The sequence below is a fragment of the Aspergillus uvarum genome (assembly GCF_003184745.1).
Source record: "Aspergillus uvarum CBS 121591 unplaced genomic scaffold BO82scaffold_41, whole genome shotgun sequence".
NCBI classification, from domain to species: Eukaryota; Fungi; Ascomycota; class Eurotiomycetes; order Eurotiales; family Aspergillaceae; genus Aspergillus; species Aspergillus uvarum.
The window spans coordinates 295,765-323,485 of NW_020291338.1; the positions used below are offsets into that span (position 1 = coordinate 295,765).

At 51.4% G+C, this 27,721-nt stretch overlaps 9 protein-coding genes across 9 annotated transcripts; 2 read left to right on the plus strand and 7 right to left on the minus strand.

The window, feature by feature from the left end:
* The first annotated feature begins 1,879 nt into the window (after window positions 1–1,879).
* BO82DRAFT_122977 (uncharacterized protein) lies at window positions 1,880–2,891 on the plus strand. The gene has a single exon (XM_025629895.1). The coding sequence runs from the start codon at window positions 2,242–2,244 to the stop codon at window positions 2,758–2,760; it is 519 nt and encodes a 172-aa protein (XP_025490185.1). The 5' UTR covers window positions 1,880–2,241; the 3' UTR covers window positions 2,761–2,891.
* BO82DRAFT_355988 (GTP-binding protein RBG1) lies at window positions 2,609–4,329 on the minus strand (the record flags this gene model as incomplete). The annotated part of the gene is made up of 8 exons (XM_025635599.1): window positions 2,609–2,798; window positions 2,871–2,991; window positions 3,056–3,412; window positions 3,472–3,809; window positions 3,886–3,956; window positions 4,038–4,074; window positions 4,140–4,217; window positions 4,287–4,329. The coding sequence occupies 8 exons, from the start codon at window positions 4,327–4,329 to the stop codon at window positions 2,779–2,781; spliced, it is 1,065 nt and encodes a 354-aa protein (XP_025490186.1). The 3' UTR covers window positions 2,609–2,778.
* Window positions 4,330–5,351: 1,022 nt separating this feature from the next.
* On the minus strand, window positions 5,352–8,276 carry BO82DRAFT_403878 (glycogenin; the record flags this gene model as incomplete). Its single annotated transcript, XM_025639408.1, has 6 exons — window positions 5,352–6,183; window positions 6,240–7,204; window positions 7,256–7,843; window positions 7,949–8,055; window positions 8,133–8,160; window positions 8,244–8,276. The coding sequence occupies 6 exons, from the start codon at window positions 8,274–8,276 to the stop codon at window positions 5,352–5,354; spliced, it is 2,553 nt and encodes an 850-aa protein (XP_025490187.1).
* Window positions 8,277–9,371: 1,095 nt separating this feature from the next.
* BO82DRAFT_314146 (alpha/beta fold hydrolase) lies at window positions 9,372–11,324 on the minus strand. The gene is made up of 3 exons (XM_025632503.1): window positions 10,993–11,324; window positions 10,431–10,909; window positions 9,372–10,377 (listed from the first exon to the last, which is right to left on the minus strand). Exons 1-3 carry the CDS (start codon window positions 11,135–11,137, stop codon window positions 9,565–9,567), a joined length of 1,437 nt encoding a protein of 478 aa, XP_025490188.1. The 5' UTR covers window positions 11,138–11,324; the 3' UTR covers window positions 9,372–9,564.
* Window positions 11,325–11,569: 245 nt separating this feature from the next.
* Window positions 11,570–15,795, minus strand: BO82DRAFT_433792 (putative capsule-associated protein CAP1). Its single transcript, XM_025640903.1, has 4 exons — window positions 15,375–15,795; window positions 14,678–15,196; window positions 11,906–13,547; window positions 11,570–11,847 (listed from the first exon to the last, which is right to left on the minus strand). The coding sequence occupies exons 1-4, from the start codon at window positions 15,685–15,687 to the stop codon at window positions 11,796–11,798; spliced, it is 2,526 nt and encodes an 841-aa protein (XP_025490189.1). The 5' UTR covers window positions 15,688–15,795; the 3' UTR covers window positions 11,570–11,795.
* Window positions 15,796–16,160: 365 nt separating this feature from the next.
* BO82DRAFT_287687 (protein phosphatase 2A structural subunit TPD3) lies at window positions 16,161–18,485 on the minus strand (the record flags this gene model as incomplete). Its single annotated transcript, XM_025631590.1, has 9 exons — window positions 16,161–16,499; window positions 16,550–16,887; window positions 16,942–17,042; window positions 17,098–17,242; window positions 17,292–17,406; window positions 17,460–17,951; window positions 18,025–18,176; window positions 18,242–18,347; window positions 18,423–18,485. 9 exons carry the CDS (start codon window positions 18,483–18,485, stop codon window positions 16,161–16,163), a joined length of 1,851 nt encoding a protein of 616 aa, XP_025490190.1.
* Window positions 18,486–19,415: 930 nt separating this feature from the next.
* Window positions 19,416–21,705, plus strand: BO82DRAFT_393529 (phenylalanine--tRNA ligase subunit beta; the record flags this gene model as incomplete). The annotated part of the gene is made up of 9 exons (XM_025638681.1): window positions 19,416–19,468; window positions 19,531–19,571; window positions 19,627–19,646; window positions 19,712–19,788; window positions 19,842–19,971; window positions 20,029–20,295; window positions 20,354–20,595; window positions 20,647–21,455; window positions 21,542–21,705. The coding sequence occupies 9 exons, from the start codon at window positions 19,416–19,418 to the stop codon at window positions 21,703–21,705; spliced, it is 1,803 nt and encodes a 600-aa protein (XP_025490191.1).
* Window positions 21,706–22,431: 726 nt separating this feature from the next.
* BO82DRAFT_287601 (40S ribosomal protein uS3) lies at window positions 22,432–23,686 on the minus strand (the record flags this gene model as incomplete). The annotated part of the gene is made up of 3 exons (XM_025631587.1): window positions 22,432–22,764; window positions 22,994–23,307; window positions 23,533–23,686. The coding sequence occupies 3 exons, from the start codon at window positions 23,684–23,686 to the stop codon at window positions 22,432–22,434; spliced, it is 801 nt and encodes a 266-aa protein (XP_025490192.1).
* Window positions 23,687–24,005: 319 nt separating this feature from the next.
* Window positions 24,006–26,915, minus strand: BO82DRAFT_355997 (phosphatidylinositol-3-phosphatase YMR1). Its single transcript, XM_025635600.1, has 2 exons — window positions 26,264–26,915; window positions 24,006–26,205 (listed from the first exon to the last, which is right to left on the minus strand). Exons 1-2 carry the CDS (start codon window positions 26,756–26,758, stop codon window positions 24,454–24,456), a joined length of 2,247 nt encoding a protein of 748 aa, XP_025490193.1. The 5' UTR covers window positions 26,759–26,915; the 3' UTR covers window positions 24,006–24,453.
* Between the last annotated feature and the right edge of the window lie 806 nt (window positions 26,916–27,721).

The window sequence follows — 27,721 nt, forward strand, 5'->3', positions numbered from 1 at the left end:
GTTCCCACCGTCGTGCATAGCACTCTTTATTCCAGGGTACGGAGTACTCTTGTGATCAGTCTAAATGCACCTGGGTAGATCGAGGACAGGACACATGGAGGGAAGCAAAAGCGCGCAGCCACATTTCTCGAACTCGATCTATATCTTGCATCATTGCTTTGGCTGTGCCTGGCACGCAGGTGGTAGGTTGCTGATGACGGAGTGCTCCCTAGCAACCTAGGAACGATTTCGCAGAATTCACGTTGTAGCTTTTTAAGGTAGTATAACCAGCGGTAGGAGTAGTAGCATATGGTATCAAGGAAGATAGAAGCTGAGCCCACCTACAACTTCACCCACCCCCACCTGCTACCTGCCCAAAGAATTGTACAGAGATCAACCATAAAGTAACCACACCACAACCAACACCCCAACTACAACTCCAACTACAAATACAACCACAACATTAATATAAGCCCAAGCCCAATGGCACCGACCCTACAAGGCCAACCCATGATTCTCCCTCACACTTCCTCTCCAGAAACAAAACCCGAAACCAGGTTCAAATGCTGTCACGACCTTGACAGAACAATACTAGATTCCGGTAAATACCTTACCAACTGATTTTTTACCATATGGATTTAGTATCAGATCCCAGTCCAGCATCTAACCTACCTAGCTACCCTATCCACCAGCTAACTAGCCCCCCTCCCCCACCTCTCTAGACTACCTCCTACTTACTCTTAACCCAGTCTCGAGCCCATCGATTGATCAGTTCAGATGATTATCTGTCATTCACCTTGATTTTTCGGGCCAGGCCGCAAGACGCGAAGGGAAAAAAAAAAAAATCAAAATTGACAAACACCAGTTGCAATCAAGTCAAGGAGGAAAGAGATCGAACCCCCCTACTACCTAACTACTACTGTATCTTTCCGGCCTGGAATGGTATACAGATTCGACCACCAGTAGAATCAAAATAAATCGAACGTAGCGATCACTTTACATGTATAAACTTATGGTGAGGGGCGAGAGGGCTAGATTAGGGAAGGATGTATGCTGGAGCATGAGCAGCGGAATAGCCCTCTCCCTCAACCTCCAATCCAAAGCATAGGAGCAGAAATGCTTGACTTTCCTCCCCTACAGCACAGTACATAAAAAAATAGCACACATTATCATCTGCAAGCTAAACACACATCTCCGGCCCTCGCACCCTCCAACAACCCACCTGCCAGGCACAACAAGTATAAGACTCCAAAGTATGCATCCGAACATCGAGTCGCGTGTCTGGCCAATACACCCGTACTCCCCTCGCCCCTGATTCACTACTATATAGTCAAGTCCCCACTTGGAACATATTTGGATATATTGAAGGATACATACCTCATTAGCTATAAGGATCCGTGCTTTTTTTGGAGGGGGGGAAGGATCAACGCATACGTCGGCGTTCCGATCCTCAACTCAGCTCCTCTTCCTCCTGGGCCTCATTCGGAGTCGGAATGGTATCTCAGATCCAATCAAAACCCAAAGAAAGATACGGGTAATTAAATATGAAGCGTGTAAGTACTCGATAATTGGTCTCTCATGCCTCTGGATGAATAAGGCCAAATCAAATCAAATCGTCTAGTACTGTACAACCCCACAAAGGGAGAGTACCAATTAAACACTCAAATTAAACACCATCGGCGAAAGGAGGGAGAGCACCACTAGGTAAGTTACTATAGTACTGGCGGACGGACGTGCGTCATATTCACTAGCTCGGCTAGTCGTAGCTAGTAGCCAGTTAGCTAGTAGTTAGCTACTAAATAGATACTTGATAGAACTAATAACTCCTTTTTTCTTTTTTCTTGGTTTAAATTATATCAGTATGAGTAGTATGATGAGTACCCTCATTTCCGGATACAGACTAAAATAAAACAAAACTTGGCTTGAAGTTCAATTTTAGAAACGTCATGCTCACTCACTGTCATTAGCGGTCCATCCGGTCCAAAATGCTGAACGACTGTACTGTACACACTTTCTACAAGCTGGGAATCGTCCTCAGGATCGGGGATCTAGAACCAATGCCCACCACCATCAAAACGGGATCACCAGAATCCTCACGAAAAGCATAAGAGGAAAAGAGGAAATGTGAACAATCAAACAGAGTTTCTTTTTAAGCTCCCGAGGGCACGTTAAGGAGAGGAACAACCAAGAAAAAAAAAATAAAAATAAAAATAAAGTAGATATATATCGGCAGGTCCTAAAGTACTTGCTATTCCCCAAGAAATGAGTAAAACCCTAAAATCAATTCCAGCTTGTGTCCAGTCTCAAATTTTTATCTCTGTCCAATCCGTCCTTTTACCAAGCGATCATATCGCTCAGACATTTGTCTTCCTAAACCAGGATTGCGCATCAAAATACTCTATCATCAGGGGGGGCGAAGATGAAAAAGACTTCATCCTGACTCATGGTCCGGGCGGTTTTCCCTGGCGAGTAGAGTGTGATTTTCCCCAAGGCGGCGTTTGGCAGACTCCAGGCTCTCTCCAATGCTGCCCGTGCGCAAATCCGTTTTCCTTCCTCCTCCCCCAATCACAATTCCTATGGCCCATCTCACGGAAATATCTGTCACAAGGGCCGGGCTCTTTTCTTGAGGGCGCTTTATACTTAGCGGAGAAACACAAAAGCCCTCCCCTTTCCCCCCCTCTCCCCTTAATCCACAGTCGGCTTGTGTTGACCATGCTTGAGTGCACGATTCGCCACTGCGCTGCTCCGCTTAAGGGGCGGATCCTTTTCCAGGAGGGTTGACATGGCGTTCGGACTCGATTAGCGCTTGACGATGGACACTGTATTGAAACCACTAAAGTTAGCTTTGGAGATCCCAATATGACGGGAGACGCAGGAGGGAAAGCACGGACCGATATCTTCATCGCCCAACTCGTGTGACAGACCGACACGCTGCGGTTGGTGCTTGACGGAACGGCCATAGACGATAGCGTGCTTGAACTGATCCTTGATCGTACGATGAATAGCATTACACTGTTTGGCGCGTTAGAACGTCCAGGCCCCTTCAGAAAGGGCTGATCATGTGGAGAATCCTTACGAAGTCCTCGACCGTGCAGGCGTTGGCTCTTAGAACGACGGGGGCCGTGTAATCCGGCGTCTTGCCCTTGGGCTTAGTGTAGACCCGGCGCAGGTTGAGTTTCTCCCACATCATCTCCAGCAACTCATCGACGTTCCATCCGTGTTCGGAGCTAATGGGGCAGGCGTTGGGGATCCGGTACAGAAGGTCCAGCTCCTGGATCGTGATCGCATCGATCTTGTTCAGAGCATACACGACCGGAATGTAGGCGCGACTCTTGGCTTCCAGCACATCAATGAGATCATCGATGGTCGCATCGCATCTGATAGAAATGTCCGCGGAAGAGATCTTGTACTCGCTCATGACGGCTTTGATTTCCTGCGCTGCATCAGCGACTGCAATGTAATCCCCGAAGACCAACCACGGCAGAAACTTACGTCGTTATCAATATGCGTCAAGGGAACCGTGCTCGTGATGGCAATACCACCCTTGTCCTTCTTCTTGAAAACAATGTTGGGGGGTTGCTTGTTGATTCGAATGCCAAACCCTTCCAATTCGTTCTCAATGATCTTCTTGTCGTGCAGCGGCTTGTTGACGTCCAGCACGATGAAGATCAGATGGCAAGTCTTGGCCACAGCAATGACCTGACGACCACGACCCTTACCATCCTTGGCACCCTGAATGATACCAGGCAGATCGAGAATCTGAATCTTCGCACCGTTGTACATGACCTGTCCGGGCACAGTCGTCAAAGTCGTGAACTCGTAAGCGGCAGCTGTATTGCGAAGTCGTCGTTGTCAGCGATTATGTGCCCAGCCAGGCGCGACATACAGAGGGGGGAAAAAACCAACCTTCCGAGTGTTGTCCCGTCAGTTTGCTCATCAGAGTACTCTTTCCGACGGAGGGGAAACCAATGAAACCACTACCCCAGAACCATGTCAGCATAAACTTATTCGTGACCTCAACCACAAGTACTTTTCGTTTCGATATGGATAGGACGTACACACTAGCAACACCGGTACGGGCCACATCGAAGCCGGCTGCAAACCATCGTGTCAGTGTCAAGCGCGCTCTCCACGGGGCATATAACACCATCACTGCTTACCACCACCGCCGCCACCACCACCTCCGGTCGGAGTCAACAACTCTCGCTTCAGCTTCGCAAGCTTAGCCTTCAATTGACCTGCACGATTCCTCGTCAGCGCCGTCCCGAGTTGGCAAATTACGCCCGCCAAATATCATCGCCTCCTACCCAAGTGAAAGGCCGTAGCCTTGTTCTTCTGCGTCTTGGCCATCTGGAAAGGGAAACCAGTCAGTGTGCACGTCCTGGCGCAGCGCTATCGTCAAAGCGAGGGCAGACGGGCGCGAACCTCATCTTCGATTTGTTTGATCTAGAACGAGTACCAAGCGTTAGCAAAAATGCATTGGGAAGTGGACGGTGGTCGTCAAGGAGCCGAGATCCTACCTTTTCCACGGTGGTCGACATTTTGGCGGTTGGTTACGAGTTTCACCCCTCGTATGCGGCACAATAGAAAAATAAAAGTGTAGAATGAAAAAGGACAGAAGTCTATGCTTTTTGTGGAACTACCCGGTAAACGCCTGGCGCAAATCGACCGCTAATCGGCAGTGGGGTGGTCGACGAGAAAAAAGAAGCAAAAATCTTGGTGAAGAGGTTGGTTGGTACGTCAGTCGCAAAGAGTCCGACGGTGGTGGAGATACAATCTTTGAAATTGTGCCCGCCACTTCATTCGTCCGTTGGGACGTCACATGGAGGGGTTCCCGCCTCAGGCATCAGAAGGCATCAACCCTACTTGGAATTGAACGACTAGTACTGAGGTAACTATTGCCTATTGCTCGAGTTTCGTTCTAACATATCCCGAACATTATCATACTCTCGAGATTGCTACTTAAACTAACAGAAGGGTAACAGCCTGTTTTGTAGAAGTATAACTCATTAATTTGAACTAGGACGCAGTTAGACCGATAATTAGCATGGAAGTACAGAGTGACGCTGATCAATGCCACATAATAATAAGCACAAAACCAACTCCTCGTGCAAAGGCATATGACAGTCTGAGACTTTGCACCTGCTTAAGAACTTACACTGCTATCAATGCACATGCATAATATCACGTGGGGTACTGTACAAATGCCAATGCTTAACAATAATGATCATCACGAAGGAACAATATGCATACTGCGGAAAGACATGGTGGAGTAATAGAACAAGAACAGAATGCAGCGCAAGACTGCGAGGATAAGAAGAGGCTAAACTATGATCAACATTGCTAGAACGATGCTAAAAGTCAATCAATCATTAGTTCGTTCGCTTGGAGGCACTTGATCTGAAGTAGTCGATCTGCTGCTCAATATCCGCTCGAAAAGTAAATCTGGAAGATCCAAGACTTCGGACCGACGTATTCGAAGCTCTTCGAGGCCGGCTGAAGGGTTCTGTAAATTTCCAATATAAGTACGTCACTCGAAGGAGTTGTAGAAAGGCATCGACCGTAATACCCACCCAGTCCTCCTGGCTTGGTACGCCTTCTGCCGAGGGTAGTAGGTCGTTATCAGAGGGGGAGAGTTCGCCAGACCGCCGACGGATGGGCGCTGGGGTGACGGGCAGGCTGGGTCGCTCTTGCTCGCTGGGGAAGTCCGTAATTCGCACATCCCTTGCTTCTGTGCTTGAAGAGCCTCCCGTGAGAACCTGAACCCGGCCTTTGCGAGTCTGCTGCAGCGAAGATATATAGCGCTGAATCTCTGGTACCTCATCCCATGCATTGGAACGAGTGTAATGTTCCCACGATTCAGCCGGCTCTTCAGAAGTCCATGTCCAAGTCGTGTCTCGAGGTTGTGGCGATTGGCCAAGACCTCCTTCTGTCGATTCCAGCAGAGACCGCGGGATAGTACTTATCGAGGTTTGATCGTCTTCAGGGAACACACGGGTCGGTCTGGGAGCATCGTTTTCCCAAGGGAACAGCTGCGCAAGCTTTTCTGGCTCCGGTTTCTTGGTAGGCACTTCATAGTACATGTTCTTGGGCGCTTCCGGATAGGACGGGGGTGGTTGGAAAAGTTGCTGGTCCTCCGACATGGTGTATGTTTTCGTCTCCAAAGCAAAGCCCTCTGGTTTAGTGTTCAATGGTGGGGGCTCCCTACAGTAAGTTAGTAACATTTCCAATAAATGGTGCTCCTCGTCAAACAGACGTACCTCGATGCATCCCATTCGGCTTTCGGAGGCTCAAAGGTTTGTGCTTCTGGCTTGAGTGACGGTGGACCATGTTGCGACTCGGGAAGAGATTCTGCTGGTTGCTGATAATGGTGGGCTTGGTCTTGCCACGGCCTTGGCGAGGCTTCTGTTACACTGCCTTTTTGTCTCTGGAAGGTTGGTTCGATTTGTACAGCAAAGGTGGTCTGATGAGAGTGCGGGTGGATATATGCCGCTACATGCTCTTCTCCACGGACGTATTGCGGAACCGCACTCCGAAAAGGAGGTGGTACGCGCACATATCTCTCTTGATGCTCTACCTCGTGGTGACTTTCGCCGTGATGACCTGCCTCATGTTGTCCTGTTTCGTAGTGGGTGTGCTCATGCTGCGCCTCCCAATGATGTGTCTGAGAGTGATGTGACTTTTCTTCGTGCTCACCCCCGTGGTATCTGTCCCGGTGATGTGCTTCTTCCTCTGCTGTACGAGCACCCTGGTATCCTGGCTCATGGTAGGATCCACCCGAGTAAGGTGTCTCTTGGTATACCTTGTCATGTCGACCCAGATCATGATGCGGTTCGTGATAATGTGACTCCCCGTGCTGTCCAGCTGTGTGTTGCTCTGGGCCCGATGATGTACTTCCATGAGGGGTTCCTCCTCCCGCTGACTCGATAGGCTTCTGCTGAGAAACATGGGTATCCGAACTCTCAAAAGTGCCATAGGGTGCATAATGAGGAATCGGGCCAGTACTCTCAGTTGGCGCTGCTTGTTGAGGCTCCGAGAAAGGCTCTGTGTCTTGTCCTGGGCGTAGTTCCTGCGAGCGCGGCGTATCGGCAGGCGCAACCGTAGTTGCAGAATCTTGAGCATGTGAATAATGTTGGCCATGTGTCAGCGCCGCTATATCTCCCGTTGTGCTTCCCCATTGAGTCTCCCCCGTCAGAAACCTTTTCCCGGTTACATCAACAGGTATCTGTACAGCCATTAGCCATCGGGACCTTGAGCACGAAACTCAGATACTTACGCTCACGACCGGACGGTAGTGGCTGTCATACACAGCCCACCAACGTCCGAGCAATTTGTTGTAGGGTGAATCCACGGGTTGCACCTGTCGTCCCATATTCCACGGTTTCTGAGCACCAATGAAATGGATCATGCTGATAGTGCTTTGAAAGTGGTTATAGGCCGGAATGTACTGGTAATTGGCGCTGGGAGTGCAATTATACGTGAAGCTCAGCCGATGCCAATCGCGAAAGTGCATGTTCAGCAACCCTTGATCGGCGCCATCAAAACTGATGCCTCGCTCCGCAAGCGCCCTCAGCGCAAAGTAGTCCTGCAAGTTGGGACGAAGCACCATGACACCACTGTTGAAGCAATCAGGCCAGCCCACATCTGGAGCGGCCGCAAAGTCGACATCCAACTCCAGAAGCTCATTGGGAGCTCTGACCGCGACAATATCGCAATCGAGGTAGACAATGCGCTTGAACTGTGTTTGGCGCCATAATTCGATCTTGGTGAAAGTGGCAATAAGGTCCGGTCGGTCCATAAGCCAAAGATTCGCCGGGGTAAGGTTGGTCAGCGGATTCACAGGAATTATTTCGTCGTACACGATCTAGGTCAAGGACTCTTTTAGCGACGTTCCATGCGAAGCGATGGACGATCTTTGCATGAAAAGCTCAAAAAGAGAAGACATGAAATTGATGTGCGAAAGGCATACCTCAAGTTCCTGGACGGTGGCCGGCTGCAAGCTATCAGGCGTGTAGAGCGCAACGAGCTTGGCTTTTGACCCATTGTCGCGCAGGGAATGTGCAAGAACCACGGCACCTATAGGAAAGGAAGATTGGACAATCAGAGAGAACGACTCCAGCAGTATGTTGGTCAAGAAGGCGCCATGAGAATACCCGGAAGATAATGATCACTCAACAGGAGCTAGGAGTCATAACGGACGATCAGTAAATTGGGTGACGGAAGTGGAACGGGGAAGTACCGTCGTAGTAAGGGAACAAACATACCGTGCAGTACACAGCGCTTTCGGCGAGCGCCATTGCGGGTAGTGGTCAACGCCGCGCAGTCCGTAGAGTGGACCAGCAATGAGTAAAAGTATGGCGATAAGAAAAGCGACAAAATACAACAAGAACGAAGGTAGAAGAAGAGGAGAAGAAGAATAAGACAAGAGACGGAAAAGGAGCAAGGAGCTTGGGGCACGAGGTGCACCTCTCGAGGTGCTGTGTCCGGGGTCGTCGTCAGTAAGTTACTTCACTTAGTTAATCTAGTGGTTGGCTGGGTGGTAGGTACCGTAGTACGGGTGCGGAGGAGGAGAAGGAGGATAACGAGGATCCCCCTCACTCAAACGAAAGACTGACTGACGTTAGGAGCCAAAGGAACCAACCCCGCCCGCCCGCATAGACGAACACTCAGACGGTTTCCCCAATTAGCATGCCGTGCGGATGCTCTACCACCACCACGCCATACTCCGTCGAATAGAGCGAACGACAGAACACGAACTGAAATGAGGAATGCAGAATTGGAACGAGTGTAGGAAAAAGTAGACACGACTGAGATCAATTAAAGCTGCACTGGCGTGCTGAGGATGCGCAAAGATCAGAAGAGACAGACAGGTACGAAGTACTGTACGTAGTTGGAGATGGAGAAGACGGGGCGGGAAAGTGGGAAGTGGGAACAGGGAATAATAGACTAGGAACAGCACTAAAGCTCACCTGCTCAGCTCAGCGCAGCTTTAGCTGCACGCGGCCGACAGTCACTTTCCTCGTTCTCTCACCCTCTCACCCTCTCTCTTTCTACTATACTACTCTCCCTGAGTTAGTATTAGTGCCTTCAAACCCCCGCTCACGCCCAGCCCTGACACGGTACCAGTTTGACACCAAGCCCCTTTAATCAATTCATAATCATAACAATAGTCATCATAATATTAGATTTCGTTTTCGATCCTGTCAGCGCTGGGAAGAATTTTGTGTAGCACAGACCTAGACCTCAATCTCGAAATCTCAATTGACTTTCTTCCGCACCCCCTTGCAGCACCTTGTTCTTGGTTAGATGCAGGTTTCCCCCGAGCTCGGAAGCTTTCTCGTACGGAACCCCCCTCCCCGTGCAATTCGAAAAAAAAAAAAAAAAATAGATAGATGCGAAGTAACCATGCGGGAGAAGGTTCAGACTACACTAGTCTGATTATAGGTAGATTGTAGTCGTATAGACCGGAGCCTAGACTAATTTCAGCTTATTTCAGTCAATCCCTAGCGACAGATAAGCCAAGCAAACCAAAGATTCAAAAATCAATCATGGACCCGCTTCAGTATGTTGTCGAATTATCCATGTCTATTTGCGAGCAGTCACCACGGCCTTGGGGGAACATTTCTGCAAAACAGCTCCAATATCCTCCTTCTCACCCTTCACGGTCCATTCGATCGCCTTCTCCAAGGCAAGCTGGCCTTGACGCTCCAATGGGGTGAAGTGGCCCAGACCCGGCACCACGATAACTTGGCTGTCTCGCACGAGGTAGTCTGCAATGCCATCCAGGCACACGGCAGGCTCCAAGGCCATGTCGGCCTTCCCCCAAATAACGGTTGCACTAGCTTTCAGGGACCCCTTGGGTCCATCGGCAAACAGACCAGCACCGCTGCTGGTGCGGTGGGCCGCATTCGCGTCTTCAATGCCGTGAAGGTGCGCAATCGTCTCAATTGACTTGTTCCAGCGCGCGAACGCTGTGTTGTCCCGGTAGTAGGCGGTCATATGCTGGAAGGTCAATTGCCCGCGGTCTTCTTTCATGAACGCAGGATACGTGTCGCCCTCCGCAGTTTGGGTTTGGCATTCAGCCACGGACGGTCCTACAGTACTAGCCATGCACTCTGCGGCATCCCGAGGTGAAAACTCCTGTTGACCATACGATGCGCGGTGTATAAGCTTCAGGAATGAGTAGTTTCCGCCTCGGCCCAGATACCGAACCAGGGACAAAGGTAGTTTCATAGCAAAGATGTATCCGGAGCGGAGCAACTGTCGACCAACGGGCTGCAGAGTTTGGGCCACTTTCCAAAGCGTCGCGCGGGAGTGTATCGGATCACGCAGTGCTGTTTTGAGCATCTTAAGGGAGGAAGAGAGTCGGCGGGCGATGTTCGCCCGGGCGAGACCAGGCTACGTGCTGTTAGCTCGAATGAAAATGCGACCCATTCAAGAGGGAAACGTACAATTGGTCCATTAGTCAGAATAAAGCGATCCGCCAGTTGAGGAGCTTCAGATGCCAGTCGAGTCGAAAGCACACAGCCCCAGTCATGTCCGACAATAATAACCTTACGCTGCCGCGCCGCGGTCGCCGTGTCAGCTCCGTACTTGGCCCGAATCGCAATCAAGAACTCCGTCAGATTCTCGAGCACTTTCGTTGCTGAGTATCGATCAAGCCGATCGCTGCCACCATAGCCGGGCAAGTCGACCGCAACCAGAGTGGCCGCATGCTGAAGAGCGGGTGAGGCGAGAAGATGGCGCCAGATGGCCCAGCTATCGGGAAATCCATGGATGAACACAACCAGCGGCTTTTGTGGGTCGGTGGCGGTCTGCTGTCCGGGGCCGTCATTACAGACGTAGTGGAATTTGAACCCGCTCGGCAGAGTATGGATATGGTGACGAAGGCCTGCGAAGCTCTGTGAAAGGTCCCAGAGTCGATTGCGAGCTGCGATGGAGCCACAACCACGTAGTGAGCATTGCGCAAGACAAAAAGTCTCCGAAACGAGGCCGTTATTGAATATCACTTACCGATTTGCAGTTCGAGTGTCTCCTTCTCCGTGGTTTTCTTGAAGAAATACCCTTTGCTTACAGCGCGAATTCCATAGAGTCCGAGACTGAAAAGTCCGTAAAGGAAGATCACACCCGATCCCACGAATCCGAGTATCGAGGCCATGATGATTGACTGAAGTATGACTTTGGTCTGCCCAGGCGGGCTTCAGAGGGCGGGCTGGGACAATTGTTGTACAGCGACTTTCGAACAATAGAAGAAGAAGCTCGAGGGAAAGGAGAGAAGAAGTCACCGTCCGATGGGGAAAAGTAGATAAGGGTGATTGAGGGAGAAAAAGCTCCGAGGTAAGTAATCTTGCAGAAGGGAAGAAGACCCTGGGAAGCTCCTAATCTCCCTTCCTAGTAGCCTAACGGGCACTAAATGAACCACCCGTGGATAGGCGGTTAGGGCAGTGTCCGCCGCTGCCAGTCATGGTGCGCCGTGGACCCGCCGTTGCCCACTTCGAACCCGCCCACATGTGATTTTCAATGGGAAAAGTTGCAATGCACTACGTAATAATCGCCGGCGCCCCCGGGGCTTGTTTCACTCGGGATGCACCACCTTTTTGCATTGCTGAGCGAATAACCCACATATGAAGTGGAAGCTCCGTCTACTCTGATGAAGTCATGGTATGCATATCTCCGCAAATTGGGAAGACAAGCACGAAGGACAGTTCATTTCTCCGTGGGGACTCTAAGAAAAACACTTGGGGATATCATGAGACAGATGAGTACATCAGGTATAAAATGACATGAGAGGATCATAACCAACGGGCACACGCATCTTACAGCGAGAACCCCAGGCGCCCTCTGTTGTCGTCGACAAGACGGCCATACCTAAAAACACACATCAAGATCAGGAGCTGCCATTGCACGCAACGAAGGGCGTACTTACTCTAACAATAATCGGAAGAACCAGACTTCTATGTCGTCCGAGCGAAGTGCTCTATGGGCCCACTCATGGCTGGTTTGAGCGATCTTTGAGGCTGTGAGTTTCCCGTCCTCATCTTCGACGAAGTAACGGACAGCTTCCAGATAATCGTCTCCGGTTATCCGCAATGGAACATAATGAACCCAAGGCTTGAGCCATTCATCGTGCCATTCGCGAGAAATTGCGATCTTATATACCAAGCTCTTGCTTCGTAGGAAGGCATAGAAACGACCGCTGAAGGCATTACCATCGATGTCGACCAAGTGTCGATAGGCCCATGCATCTTGCTGGTCAACGGGTTCTGCAACTCCAAAGTATTCCTTCTGCGCTGCGCAGTCTTCTGCATCACATTGGCCAATGTACGTAAATTGAATGTCGAATAAGTCGTCCAGGGATGATCGGTCAATCCCGGTGGATGCCCACTCGCCATCCTCTTGCTTAGCGAGTACCTTGGCGGTGTCTCGAGCAATGACATTGCGCACGAACAGCTGCCGATGTTGACGCCGCCAGCCGCCAGCTCGGGAATATCCTCCTGTGGTAGACCCTCTCCAGTACATCTTATCCAGTTTGGCGTCCCAATTGACGTCCTGGGCAGCCTCGTAAGGCACCTTGTCCGCATAGTACCACGGACTCGGGAAGAGTATGTCTTGGTAGCTGGAGATTTTGCTCTGAGAAAAGACAGGAAACAGATCGTGAACGACTTCGAACGTGTTGGGCCGATCGAAGAACCCGTATGTATGCTTCAGAGAAGGGGTGTTGCAGATGTCCGAGAAGGCAGTCGTGTTCGCGATGAATCCTAGCTCGCTCTGAGCGTAGGAGTCAATGTTATCCAACGGCTCTTCATCAAGCGAGCGGACGGGAGAGTCGACCGGGCATGACGATCGCGAATAGCTCCATGTTGACTGATGCGAGAAACGACTGAAGCGCGTGGTGCGCACCTCATCAATACGGTCGCCTTTGTTCAGGTCCGAAGGTCGATCGGACCATGCATTCTTCGGCGTCTCACTTAGGGACGCATCTGGAATAGCATGCTCTCGGGCAGCCGTAACCAGCCGCTGAAGGTCCTCACTTGGGACAATCACTCGTGGTTCGTCATGAGCATTGAACACAAGATCCATGTCGGGTAAGCACTCTGCAAAGCTCTTGATCATCTGCACCGTAGCACCCCGCTGCCATTTCTGTTCTTCGGTTCCTCCCTCGGCCAGAGTAACGGTCCCATTCCGGATCAAGACCCCGATCATGGAGTTGTCGAAGCCGAGAGTCTCGCGGGCCCGCCCGCGGATAGTCTCCGGTTTCAAGGCCCAGAACGGGAGGAGGGAGTGGTAAATGGTATCATACTCATCGATCAAGTGGACCCCCTTGGATTGAGCAAAACGAAACCATTTGTCGAAGTGTGGTGGAGGGTGCATTCCATAGCGGCGGCGGTATTCTGTGACAGCCTGGGACAGAGTCTTGGATTGGCGGGACTGTACTTGGTCCCATTCTTGATCTGCAGCCTCGCTTAATGCAGCGATCGGATGTTTTCCTGCAGGCGTCGAGGCTTTGTGATACGTTGATTGCTGACGAAGCTGCTCGTTTGGCGGGACCTCGGGCCGTTGTGAATTGGCTGATGGACGGGGATCAGGCAAGGGCGAAAAGCTCGATGTGTCTGGAGAGGAATTGGAGCTTCGTACAAAGATTAGAACGATTGAAACAAGGATGAAAGTTCCTAGCCAGACTACCAGCCGTTGAGATCGCATTCTGCTGTTAGTATCAGATGTCGTGCATCGAAGAAGGACGACCTCAGCTTTGGTCGATACCCAGCTGTGGCTTTGTTTATATAGTGTAAACACTGCAGGGAAGTACTGTAGATGGCAATTTAGCGTAGTGTCAACACACTTGTCCACAGCTAGATGTTGCCCAATTGAGGTCGCTGATACACACACAAAAGGCGATTTCAGACAGTATAATACTATAATAGGTATACTTTGGAGGAGAGAATTCAACTCGAGAGCAATCAATTGGTGAACATCAGAAAACGACTCGGAGTGTTGGCAAGGTACTAGTAGGTCCAGGCGGTCCCTCGGGCAATCAAGATCAAGGCTGAAGCATAGGCCAATCAAGATTAGGTAGGCCCGGCCCATCGGTTGCCCGTACAATCAGGCCGAGCCCAGATCTTGTTTCCAATCTTGAACTTAAACCTTGTTCGAAGAATACTAGGTCTTGTCGGTATATACCATCTCCATTTGACAGCCTTGTCATTATCCAGTCTCTGCGACAAATGCTTTCTCTGTCATTCCTTGTCATGAAAGAATTCGGTCTCTTTTCACCTACAGTTTAGGTAGGAGCTTCCTGGTGCCTATATGTCGAAATCGTGCCTACGTCACTGGCACCGAAGGCAGGAGCAAGCTTCTCATAATTAATATGGTGAAAGGTAGAGAGGCAAGTCAAAGCCAATGAAGAGACCCGCCTCAGAAGAAAAAGCCTGGACATGCAGCCTTTGTTGCTATTTGCTGATTTGACCCATTGACATTTACAACCTTCCAGAGACCACCTTGAACGATGGGGAAAGGCGCTCGCTTGAACCCGCACTTCAATTACTTCCACCACCATGATGCTTCGCAGCCGGATGGAGCTGAATCAAGGACATACTATGTTGTACGCACACACGCTCGAGACCCAGCCTACCATGAGTGGCCCACGAGCGACAACATGACCATACTCAGAGCAAAAGCCCACAACCCACATTAGCCATACTCCCCACCAAGCCCTCAATCATATACATCCTGGCCCACTCCACATGCGAATACGCTGCAATCCCCAGGATCAGTACCAAGCCAACATGCACCGCCCAGAAGACCTGCTGTCGCATCTTAGCCGATCCAGATCCGCTCCTTAAACTCAGAGCCCACCGAGGCTTCACTGCTGGACGAGCAAATAGCACCACCGATGTGACCGCAATCACGCCCAGAATGCCCCACTGGACGTCTGCATCGCGGATACGCTTCAGAAACAAGACCTCGAAGTCCGGGTGGCTGGATTGCAGGAAGAAGGAGTCGTAGAGAAGTGCATGGCCAAACAGTAGGGGTGCAATAACCAGCCGACCAAAGAGCCGATGATAGGCATTTATAGTCGGTTGGGGGATGGCGGTAAGCACGGAGATAAGAGAAGGGGAGGCCGGTTTGGAGGTGAGATAGAGGGGCGGCGACATCAGAACCTGGAAAGGGAACTGGGAGAGAGCGACATGTCCAAGGGACTTGGTAAGGTGAAGGTAGTCTGGAAACTAGTCAGTTGCAATTCGTTTATAATCATTGATTGTGTATCCATGTTGTGATATTCCCTAAGCGGCGGGAATACTATCCGCTGAGCGACAAATCACAGGCTCGGTAATGGTAATATCACGGATGTAGCTTCAGACTATAGGCATAACATAGATAAGAGGAAACAGCCATACCTTCACCAGAATTCCAGATGCAGAGACTCAAGAGCCACACTAGCCACACTGAGCAGACTAGGTACTGTCGCCGCGTCTCAATCCATCCCACAAAGGGGGAAGAGTCCAGCCAAGACTTGGGTGAAGGCTTGCGTCGGTTGGGCTTGGAGGGCTCCGATCCAGGCTGAGATGCCCATACATACAACCGCACCAGAACAATGGCTATTAGCATTGAGAATTGAGCGTAAGACCCCCGTAGGTCTAGGAGCTCACGACGCTGCTCCTTCTCTGCATCGGAGAGAGTGATAAAATGCCAGGGCCAGGAGAGAGTCATGGTGTGGACAACCGCAAAGGGTGAAGATCAAGGGGTGGAATTGAGAAGTGAGCAATTGAACAACGGTCAAAATCCAGCTTGCTCTTCTGCGCCGAAGAGGAACACTACACGTGAACGTGGTTAGAAAACTAATTGCGCCATCGGCTTTACGGAAATATACGTGGAATCACATGATTTATAGGACACCGAGCTTAATCACGCCCATATCACTACTCACTCACTCACACCATTGCCTGTCGGGCTCAGACAGCAAGGTTCATGATACGAAGTAAAGAAAAAAAAAGTACCGGGATCTGATTTTGCAGGATTATTGATCGTCGACCAAGAAGACTCTACAGGGAGAACGCCATCAAGCATTTCATACCAGCCAGGTTCTTCTGACTGTTTCTAAGTTGGACAAAAACTGGAATTCCACCCAAATCCGCGCGAGTGCCGTGATATTAGTACCCACTCACGCGCTCATGGTGCTAAGCCTACGGTGAAGTCTGCATAACTTCCTCGTGGCCGCCAGCGGCAGTGGTCGCAAAATACCGCACATCGACATCATCGTCGCCTTGCAGCTTCTCCAGGCTAGGGAGAATTCTCTGTTGGATGAGTTCCTGACCCCGCGGCGACGGGGTGGCAGTTTGTCCTACTTTTTCGAGCTCTGTCAAGGTTCCTTCCGCCGGCAGGCGTCGCAGGGTATCGATCAATACAGCGTAGGACTTGGCAACGTTGAAACGGATGTTCGGGATCTCGTCCGACACGAGTCTGTCCAAGATGGGAAGAATTGAGTTCTCAATAATATCCATCGATACAACTGGGGAAAGAGTCTACACAGAGGTTAGTATCTAGATTTGAGAGAGGTCAAGAGTTCACGTACGGAGATGGCGAAGCACGTGGTCATCCGGTAGAGGTAGTTGGGGTGCTGGCCCATGGCCATGACTTTGGGAATTATGGATCCCTTAGCCCAATCGACGCCGAAGACCTCTGTGAGCTTCCTCAAGTTCGTGGTGGCAGCCTCACGGATGGAAAAGACTGTATCGCCGAGCCAGCCCATGCAAAGATCGCTCAGCTGCTCATCAAAGAACTTGACGCCCAACTGGCTGGCAAGCAGAGGAATATATTCGATGATGGCCAGTCGGACACGCCATTGCTTGTCTTCAGCCAACTGTACAATAGCCGGCAGCAAAGACTGGGACAGGAGGTCAATGCCAATGACTGGTTCGGTTAGTCAATGGACTTTATGTCTTGTCATGGCGTATACTCGCTCACCTTTGTTAACCAACTCCAGCTTGGAGATGATGTGCAAACGAACATCCGGGAATTCATCCTTGAGCATCTGCAAGAACATCGGAAGGAGATGGGCAGTAGTCCTAAGTAGCGTTAATGAAGAAGTAAAAAGGCTCGCAGTCAAGCATATGTACTTACTCCTCCTTGCCAAGGATAGGTGCAAGGCCACTGATTTGAGTTCCCAGTGCTGCGCGGACGTGTTGAGAGGGATCCGACACAAGATCTTCAACACTCGTCATGATCTCATTAAGCAATGTATCACGGTCGATCAGGCTGCAGAAGCCTATTCCAGAGTCAGCTATCGAAATTGTTACCAGATGCGGCGCTAATACCTGGGATCTGGCCAGCAATAGCGGTGCGGACTTCAGCTTCCGTGTCTTTCAGAAGCTTAACAAACGAAGGAACCATGTCACGAGTAACAACTTCCTCGTGAACGGCTTTGGCGATCTATGTCCCTTGTCAGTCAACTGCGGCTGGGCTAGGTTTGGTAGTCAACAAACCTTTTCGTAACGGTCGGCAACCATGTATCTGACTCTCCAGCTCTTGTCCTCGAATAGATTTCTCAATGAAGTCAGAAGAACACCATGGCTGGGCTGCTGCTCCTTGGGAATTTCCTCCGCAATCGAGATGAGCACATCCACAGTAAGCAGCCGCACGCTATCCTGTTCATCGGTGGCGAGATGCTGGAACAAGGGTATCATTTCATCGATGACAACTTGGGTGTTCAGTTCCTTGATGAACTTGGCGAGGTTGTTTCCTGATTGTCTTCTCACCATCGGTGTGTCGTCATGCACGAGGCTTCCATAGTATTGGCGGAGGGTTTGCTGTAGTGTGGGCGAAGCCTTCCTATATGGGACACAGTAGAGCCCAGTCGCGGAAACTTTCGAGGTGAACCAGTCGGCTTTCGAAAGGCGCAAAACCATCGGAATGAAATATTCTTCGATCTGTTTCTCGGAAAGCTGCTCTCCGATCTTGTTAAGAGATTCTACGGCCTGGTTGCAAAGCCATCAGCATAAAACGAACAGGGATTTAAAGATCCTAGTGAAAGCGCTCGCGGGTCCGTACCTTCTCTCTGACCAGAGGTTCTTCGATAGCGGCCAAATTCTCGAGGGGGGAGAGAAGTACATGCCCGTACTCTGGGCCACCAACATATTCTGTGAAGTTTCCAAGCTCCTCACTTAACGCGGTCAAGACCTCATCTTCATCCTCGACAGAGTCTGTGAACACAAGGTTAGGCGCATTCTATGTGACACCGTCCATCTCTCGCATATTGGGGACTAACCATCGAGGAATGGGATCAGCTCTTCCCGGGTTCTCTCGGGCCCTAGAGCCAAGGCAATGGTGGAGAGGCGGTGAATAGCATTGAGACGGAGGAGGACATCGTCGTGCTGGATTGATCAAGTGTCAGGACCGACAGTGCCCGCACGTGGGGACAATAGCGGAGTCAATGGTGACTATCATACCTTCAGCTCGTCGATAAGGACGGCGATAGGGTAGAGCTCGTCGTTTTCACCCTGACCCTCCATCGCGACTATATTATAAGACTTTTCGGGTTGAGTGTTTGAGCGACAACCAGAGAGGTGAGGTTATAACCGATCCACGTCCTCGCTCAGGCGATAATTATCCGACCCGCTCGCACGCGAACACGTCGAATATTTTCTCGAGAGGGGAAGGGGATTCTGGACCTGAGGAGCGACTTTAGCAGGGGCCAAAGAATGGAGAGCACCTGTTCAAGATCGGATGGATTAGTGTCGGGTGGGGAAGGTCTTGGGTGGGTGGTCTATGGGAAAAGGGAGGATGGGAGCAGTGAGTGATGAGTGGTGAGGAAGAACCCCGGAGGAGGTTTCGTGGGGTTTGGGCCGCCGCAGGACACTTGAGCAATAATAGCAGCGGTAGCGGCATACCTCAACAATTGCGACGGGATGAGAAGTTGGAGATGCAGAATTCACTCCAAATGAACTGTGAAGCTCAGTAGAAGCTCGTATGAAGGGAGTCAACAGATGAACAGGAAAGAGAGTAGGTTTGGTGCTGGTGGGTGGAAACACAGTTAGTAGCTGAAGGAGAGATTACGAAAGTGACGGACCGACTGACTTGCTGGGAGAGAGAGAGGGAGGTTCAAGGAAGCATGGGCTGTGGCTGGTGAGGTAGTGGGTGACGGTGACGGAGGGGTGAATTGGCACGTGGCGGTGCGGCTAGGAGATTGAAGTGTGGCTGACCATCCGAATCGTCGCCGCCTTTGCGAGCGAAGAGTCAAAAAGACTTTATATGACTCTACGATTATCGACCAGCGCATCCAGCCACGCTCCCTCCCTTTACTTTCTTCGCTGACCCCTGTTTCGCGGCAGCCGTCCTGGTCTGATCTTATACAGTCATTTCTCGGTCTCTGGGAGGCTGGTACAACTCGATCTGATCCCCCACAGTTTCCTCACATTGCTGCGAAGCCCAAACCCCTCATCATGCCCACTATTTCGGTCGACAAGGCCGCCCTCTTCGAGGCGCTCGGACGGGAGTATGCACTTCCTTCGCCCTCTCACATACCTTTCGACTGCATATCTGACTCAATTGTTGCAGGTATACCACCGAGGAATTCGATGAGCTTTGCTTCGAGTTCGGTAAGTTGATCCAGATCGGCCATGGCGGGGCAATGTACTGACTGTTCACACTTAGGTGTCGAACTTGACGAAGACGTAAAGGCCCCTTTTCGCTCTCCTCCAGATATGCATTCAGATTCTAATAAAACTACGGACACTAGACTACGAATCAGGACCGCCCGATCGTGAATGGACAGCAAGAGCCCCCTCAACTCAAGATCGAGATCCCCGCCAACCGGTATGCATCCAGAACCCCCCTCGAGACACCTTCATATGTTGAGACCGTCGCAGGTATGACATGCTGTGCTTCGAGGGCATTGCCCTCATGCTCAACATCTTCTTGGGCCGCCAGCCGGTTCCGAACTACAAATTGGTTGAGCCTGCTAGTGGACAGCTCGAGACGATCATCGTCAAGGAGGATGTAAGTCGCAATTGAGCACCTGCGCCCCCAGCATCGGGCACTGATTATATGGAACAGACCATGAAGGTCCGTCCTTTGGTGTCTGGTGCCATCCTCCGCAACGTCAAGTTCGACCAAGCGCGCTATGAATCCTTCATTGCCCTGCAAGATAAGCTCCACCAGAACCTGGCGCGTCAAAGAACTCTCGTGTCCATCGGTACCCACGATCTCGACACCATCCAGGGACCTTTCACCTACGAGGCTCTACCCCCTAAGGACATCAAGTTCACCCCTCTTAACCAAACCAAGGAGATGAACGGTGAGGAGTTGATGAACTTCTACGAGGTATGACTCATGGCGCTACGGGCTTGGCCAGCGGACTCAGTACTCATTCTCTGAATAGAAAGACAAGCACCTCGGCAAGTACCTGCACATCATCCGGGACCACCCCGTCTACCCCGTCATCTACGACTCGAAGAGAACCGTCTGCTCCCTGCCCCCCATCATCAACGGCGATCACTCGAAGATCACCCTGGACACCAAGAATGTCCTCATCGAGATTACCGCTCTCGATAAGACGAAAGTGGAGATTGTCAACCGTATGATGGTCACCATGTTCTCTCAGTACTGTACTGAGCCTTTCACGTAGGTTTCCATCTCATGTCGTGCGGAGCCCACCACTGACAATCAATACAGCATCGAGCCTATCAAGATCGTCTCCGAGCACAACAACGAAACCCGAGTCGTTCCGGACATCAGCCCCCGCAAGGCCGAGGCGGAGGTCTCCTACATCAACCAGTGCTGCGGTCTAGAGCTCAAGCCCGAGGAGATCTGCACGCTCCTGAAGAAGATGGCCTACGATGCTAAGCCCTCGACGACGAACCCCGACATCCTCGACGTCTATATTCCCGCCACCCGAGCGGATGTTCTCCACCAGGCCGATATCATGGAGGATGTGGCCATCGCCTATGGCTTCAACTCCCTGCCCCGCTCCTTCCCCAGCAAGTCCGGCACCATCGCCCAGCCCCTCCCTATCAACAAGCTCACCGACATTGTGCGCGTGGAAGCCGCCATGGCCGGCTGGTCCGAGGTGCTGCCGCTTATCCTGTGTTCGCACGACGAGAACTTCGGCTGGCTCAACCGCAAGGACGATGGCAACACGGCGGTCAAGCTGGCCAACCCCAAGACCCAGGAGTTCCAGGTTGTGCGCACCAGCCTGCTGCCCGGTCTCCTGAAGACCATTCGCGAGAACAAGCACCACGCCGTCCCCATCAAGATCTTTGAGGTCAGCGACGTTGCTTTCAAGGATCTCTCCCTGGAGCGCAAGAGCCGCAACGAGCGCCACTTCGCCGCCGCCTGGTACGGCAAGACCAGCGGTTTTGAGGTCGTCCACGGTCTGCTGGACCGTGTCATGGCCATGCTGAAGAGCGCCTTCATCACTGGCGAGGAGGGACTTGAAAACTCCGCCATGTCTGATTCGCAGTACTGGATCGAGGAGCTCGATGGTGAGTATATCTCGAGCTACACCCTAACATGAAAGTCAAGGCATTGTAAAAATTACAAGCAACACTAACGAATCGAATTCCCCTAGAACCCACATTCTTCCCTGGCCACGCCGCCTCCGTTCATGTGCGCATAGCCGGCAAGGAGCTCGTGATCGGTTCCTTCGGTATCCTCCACCCCACCGTCCTGGAGAACTACGACCTCAAGTACCCCGTCAGCACACTGGAGCTGAACATCGAGGCTTTCCTATGATTGATTGATGACCCCGGGCTGAGAGAAGACGTAGACGTGAGGGATTAGATCTACTTTTTTATGCATAGGGATCAAAAGACAGCTGAGTTTCATGAAGTAAGATGTCATTGCTAGAATGAATAAAAAAAAAGGACAAAAAGGACAATATCAAAAGCGAAATCAGAAGGAGTGAAGCATGTGTTTACGTAATACATCGTTCTTTTGCTTCGATAGTACTGTACAATGCGGGCGACCAGTTGGCCAGCCTTCAAAAGTCTGCCTTGAGGCACGAGCGGGGCCACACTCTTCCAGCACAATTAAGCATCTACACACAGATCTACACTGTTTACCGGGGTATCGGCGTACGAAGTGTGGGGACCAGAAGAAAGGCTTGGCTAGAACTCGTTTCGGGCATGAATTTTGACTTTTTTTTTCTTTCTCTTGTTTTCTGTCTTTCCTACCTAGGTCGTATCGACTCAGGGTGTATATGGAGCGAGTTAATTAGAGACATGAGAGGGGGAAAAGGTCTTTTGAGAGAATACTGACGTCCCCCGTCCGCCACGGGAAGCGGAACGAAGGAAATGACAATAAACACGGGTCTTCTGGATAGGAAGAGATCATGAAGTAGTTTATTTGTGCGTCAGGTAAGAGAGATATAGGTAGGTCGGACAGGAAACGGAGAAAAAGAGAAAAGAGCAGGGGGGGCCTAATATGAGAAAAAAAGAAGAGGAAATCCAATTAATTTTTTTACTCCTGAGCGAACTCAGCGGGGGCGGCACCCTCCTGGCCCTCGGCGGCCTGCTGCTCGGCCAGACGCTGCTGCTCAGCGGCCTGCTGGGCGGCAAGAGCCTTAGCACCGTAGTCCTGGCTGATGGGCTGGAGGATGGGCTGCTCCTCCTTGGGCTCGATGATGGTGACGGAGTCAGGGAGGGTCTTCTGGGGGCCGGCCTTGCCCTCGGGGTCAGAACCGCGCATGATCTTGACCTTGATACCGAGAACACCCTGGCGGAGGAGAACGTGGCGGGTGGCGCTGTCGATGAACTCCTTGGCGGGCTGACCGGAGTGGATCATGAAACCGTCCTGTGGAGAAACGAAATCGTGTTAGTCTCGGAATACTTTATGTTTCAATGCACATCATCTTGCAGTGCATCCGCTAGCTCAACGGATTCGGACCGGATCTCTCTTTGAGCGGTCGTAAATGCAGTCGCAATTCGCAATCGCGGAAGATTTGCATCGATCCAATCCCGTTGCTGTATCGAGACCATATTCCGCGGCGGTTTCAGGGTGGTTTGATCGGTAAGAAACGTACAGTGAACTTCATGGACTTGGCACGGGCAGCACGGAGCTTTCCGGAAACGACGACCTCGCAACCCTTGGCACCGCTCTCCATGATGAATCTGAGGACACCGTAGCAAGCACGGCGGACGGCGAGACCGTTGAGGAGCTTGTAGCGGAGGGACTCGCACTGAGCGACAGCGGAGAGACCACGGTTCTGGACCTTGGCGGCATAGAGGGAGACGGAGTTCTCGGGGAACTTGAAGCGCTTCTGGATGAGGGAGGTGAGCTCGCGGATGCGGCGACCCTGCTCACCGAGAACCTCCTGGGTGTGGGTGGCACGGATGACTGTAGCAAAAGAAAGAGCATCCGTTAGCAACCGATTCGTTTTGGTTTTTTCCTCCATTGTTGATCTTCCCACTCGTCCCCCACCCATATCCAAAACTTATTCCAAGCTCCTTCTCGCATTGTTCCATCGATTGTTTCCATCCTCTCGACCTTTCCTCGGACATTCTCCTTCCACCTCTTTCTCCTCTCAAAACAAAACAAGGCAAATCAAATCGGGCGACGTACTGATGTCGGTGACGGTGGGAGTGACACGGACTTCGACACCGGAGTAACCCTCCTCAGCCAGCTCACGCTGGAAGAACTCGTTCAACTCGGCATAGAAGACACCGTCGGCGACGAACTTGCGGCGCTTCGAAATAGCTCCCTGGACAGCAGCCATGTTTGCGTTTCTGGGTGGTGAATTGGCGAAAGAAACGGCCGAGGACGCGGGTGGTTGAAGGGGGGGTAGTCGTTCGAGGGCGAATTGGTCGGCGGCGGTCAAGTCAGTTTTGTGAAGGTCGGCGGTAGTGGGCAGTTTTTGGCTTTAGGGCTTGTTCATCCCTTTTCGGGTTAGGGCTCAACCTCGCTTGCTGCTCCGCGGGCACCTTTCCTTTCTGGGTAAGCTTTCCCCTCCCGGGGCCTTCTTTAGTTTAGGTCCCCCGGGTATTTCAGCCTGAGCATACAGGCACCATCATCTAAAATAGCCTACAACAAACATACAAACATGAGTACTCGAGTAAGTTACATCCAGTCTTTCGGTCTTTCGGTCTCTTTCAAAACTCTCTTCTTCTCCCTTTATACATACTGCACTTCGGTCCCTTCGCAACTTCAGAGAAGTGGCTGGTCAGACTTCCAAGTCACCATCAATGGCTGAAACCCCTAACTCAATGGGACCTCTGTGAAGAACACTTCTTTACAGATCCAGCGGGGTTGCGCAACCCCCCACATGGGTGGTACTCGGCATATTTCCTCTCTCCCGGCCTTAGAACTGTATCGCTACCGACAAAACCAAGACAGAATATGCTGCGTCAAAAAAGAAAGACTAAGGGCACAATAGCTAGATAACAAACAGAAGACTCCCCGCCTTTTATAGGTTGCCTGCCTAGACCGACTCCGACGCAATGCGTCATTCCATCAGTTTGAACGCTGACTGGGGTCTTTACTCCTTCATTGCATCTCAAGCTCCATGCGATTCATGTTTTTCGTATCCTGGTTGTTCTCTTTGTTTTTGGGGAAGGCCAAATTAGAGATCCCCGCAGTCACAGTTGCGATGCCGCTCGGTGGGGCGTTGTTAGCATCTTTGCCAGCGGAGCCAGCGCCGACAGAATGGTTAGCGGTCTCCATCCCTGTCAATACTGGCGACCGCTGAGCACTCGGAGTCTCACGGGGAACCGACAACCCCGAGCCTGGGGCCCGAGGGCCATTCATTTCAGCATCGGTTCTACCAAAGGCTTCGCTCCACCACCGCACTTCATTGACGCGTGGGAAGACTAGACGTTCCTTTCCACGTTTGTGATCGTCAATCTGCGGGTCATAGTCAGGATTAAGAAATTGTTCCCTCCGTGCCAGGAAGTAGTCCCAAACGCTCCGAGTACGCCCTTTAGCGTTCCACTCTACCCGCTCCTTCTCACTGTTGAAGAGGAATGTTCCGAATTGACACGAGTACAAGTGGTACAATAGTCGTCGCAGGAACCGTTCATTGAACTCGAACCGGGTAGGGTGCTGATAGAGCAACTGATAGGTTGCATCTAGGAACTGGTGGAAGACCGGGCTTGTTTCCTTGACTTTGGTTACCTCCTTTTCCACAGCTGTTGCTCTAGGCACTGAAGGCTTTTTCGCATTGTCGCCGTCATATGATTGCATCTCCCCATCCGACTCTCCAAGAGAATCGCGGCTATTGTTGTCTCTGTTAAAAAATCCCTTGGCGCTAAGGAAAGCATTCTCGATAGCTCTGCTGGCACCACCAGCCTCGCCAAATGCTCGATTTGAATCGCCGCCGATCCGTTCGTTCTCGATTTGGAACCACTTCTCGCTGTTGAGATGTCCAGCCCTGTGTCGGAACATGTGCCCGAATGATAGCCAATCCTTTTCTACCAAAACCATAAAGCCCTCCAGTGTGCGAAAGTACGGGTCTAGGCACAGTTGACTCAATGCGCTCAACTGACTCGTTCGATCCCATCCGTCCGAACAATGGATCAAGACATGCGAATGCTGAAGCCCAACCTGCCGGGCAATCAGACCTGCGCCATCTAAAACCGTCGAAATATGCTTCAGCCAGTTGCTCCGTGCAAGCTGGTCCTTGTTTGGTCCTAAGGGGGTCACATCAGAGTCTTTAAGAGCATCGATCACTTTGTTGAGGGAATCTCTCATCACGTGGATGTTGTCAATCCCGAGGTACGCCTTGGTAGCGAACTTGTAGTTGTCCATATTCTCCGATCCGAGCCCAACAGCCTGCATGGCAAAAGCGTTGACGGTTGGACGAGCATCAACAATGAGATTGCGCTGCTGGGCTCCGTAGATGTGGGGCTTTTCCTCCGGGTCACCGGCAAAAGATGCCAGCATTTCATCTTCCAATTCCTCGGCATTGGTCAAGTCAGCCAGCATCTGACTACTGGAGGGATCACTTGATGTCGAACTGGAGGATTCCGGCTCCAGATTCGGCGGTGTGAAGTTCGCGAGCGGTCGTTCGGGGCGGGAAGTCGAGAAGATTGCGGCGAGCAACTTCTCGTCCTGAATGCTTCGGTTTTGGCGCACACCCACCAGTGGCTGCGAGCTTCGTGTGATGGAGCAATTGTTCACAGGGTGCAGATACGTCAAAGCGGGCACTCTGGCTCTTGACCGATATTTGCCAGCATGGTTGAGCGTGATGTCCGAAATGGTAGTCGGCACAGGTATGAGAGCAGGGTAGGTCGCAGAGAACTGAGGTTCAATGGTTAATGATGTAGCCAACTCCGTTGTCTTCTCAGGGCATACTTGCCCCATAATCAGCGTTAAGTTGGGATACCCGCCAGCCCGAGCCATCCTGGTCTACGCCCTGCCGAGCCCATTCCTTGCGGGCATCATACAATTCCCAACCATTGAACTTCTGCTCGGGGGGAGGCGGCTGGTAGGAAAAAGCATACAGCTTGTCGATGCGTCCGACCTTACAGGTCCAGCACTTTATGGTTTCGTATACATCTCGACCCTTGCTCTCGCTAGTGAAGTAGAAGCAAACGAAGGTGAAGTCCCGACACCGTAACCGAATCGAAGATGGCTGGCGGGCTGCGGCGGGGGTGGGGCGATAGGTACAGAAGGAGATGATAGGATATGTGATCCAGAGCTCCTTTGACCGGCCAGCAGTATTGGGGGTTTGAGATTTATCGGTCGAGGGAGGGATGTAGGAGAAAATTATATGGTGAGAGGTAAGATGGAGTGTACCGACGACCTGTTCACCGCGACGCGCCAAGGTCACATCTTCAACCTGGGGAATCATCGACAGAAAATCGTCAGCTTGTGTTTCAGATTCATCTGTTCTCCACTGTGATGGGACCGACCTTAGCAACTCGTGTTCTCTCCATGCCTTAGCTGTCAGTTTCTCCGCATAAGCTTCATGGCTGGGGGTGGATTTGCAACAATTGAGGTTCGGTGCGCCGGCACGGTCGGTAAGTATGACGACAGGCAAAAGGACACAAAGAGAGATTGCAAAAAAGGACTATCTGAGCACAAGAAGGAAGGACAGAAACACAAAGCACCAGACTGTTGAAGATGTATTGAAGGGAGAGGGATAACAAACACTAACTTGGAACAAAGTTGGAGGGGGGTTAATTTCAGTAGCGGGCACGGACAACTCGGCCTGATGCGGAGCCCCTCGCCCTCGCTACAGGCCGCCCGATCATCGATGGCTGCTGCGCTGCTAACGAACTGGATTGCTGCGGAAATCGAGTGACTTTCCCTTTCTGCTTTAGGTCGAACTTGGCGCCGCTTTTTGCTCACTGAGCGGCCCGGAGCGTGGGAGGAGCACAAAAGTGCGTGTCCTGAGCAATCCCTGAGCGATCCCGGATTAATCCGGGAGTCGACCTAGAGAAGTGACCGTCACCCTGTCCGCATGCCTGAGTTTACACAATCTAGTCATGTGACCCAAATAAAATGTGCACCACTAATATCATTTATTTCACTTTCGTCTCGCCGGCGTGCCCGTCATTTTCCTGGTCCTCAAAAAACATTAAGCCCCGTTTTAATGATCATTTCATGTTTAACCCAAACTTCCTAACGGCGACATATTCTCGAGCGCCAATTAGGTCAATCCAAGTTCTTACCATAGTTACCAAAGAGGTTCGCTTAGAGGTCAACGATGCTCTACAACCACTCCAGACCTATACTTCTCCTACCTACTACCCTTTAGACCTCGCAATGTTTAACTGCACCAGAGGCCTTGAAACTTGTTTATTCGTAGCAT

What these genes read in the sequence shown, in the direction of transcription:
- BO82DRAFT_122977 (XM_025629895.1), top strand. Translation starts at nt 2,242, where the DNA reads ATGAGTAAAACCCTAAAATCAATTCCAGCTTGTGTCCAGTCTCAAATT.
- BO82DRAFT_314146 (XM_025632503.1), bottom strand. Translation starts at nt 11,137, where the DNA reads ATGGCCTCGATACTCGGATTCGTGGGATCGGGTGTGATCTTCCTTTAC. An exon ending in GACACTCGAACTGCAAATCG is followed by an intron (nt 10,910 to 10,992) that starts GTAAGTGATATT and finishes GCTCCATCGCAG; the next exon opens with CTCGCAATCGACTCTGGGAC. An exon ending in TTCTGACTAATGGACCAATT is followed by an intron (nt 10,378 to 10,430) that starts GTACGTTTCCCT and finishes AACAGCACGTAG; the next exon opens with CCTGGTCTCGCCCGGGCGAA.
- BO82DRAFT_433792 (XM_025640903.1), bottom strand. Translation starts at nt 15,687, where the DNA reads ATGACTCTCTCCTGGCCCTGGCATTTTATCACTCTCTCCGATGCAGAG. An exon ending in CATCTGGAATTCTGGTGAAG is followed by an intron (nt 15,197 to 15,374) that starts GTATGGCTGTTT and finishes ACTAGTTTCCAG; the next exon opens with ACTACCTTCACCTTACCAAG. An exon ending in TTCTTCCGATTATTGTTAGA is followed by an intron (nt 11,848 to 11,905) that starts GTAAGTACGCCC and finishes GTGTGTTTTTAG; the next exon opens with GTATGGCCGTCTTGTCGACG.
- BO82DRAFT_355997 (XM_025635600.1), bottom strand. Translation starts at nt 26,758, where the DNA reads ATGATTCCCCAGGTTGAAGATGTGACCTTGGCGCGTCGCGGTGAACAG. An exon ending in AACTTAACGCTGATTATGGG is followed by an intron (nt 26,206 to 26,263) that starts GCAAGTATGCCC and finishes ATTGAACCTCAG; the next exon opens with TTCTCTGCGACCTACCCTGC.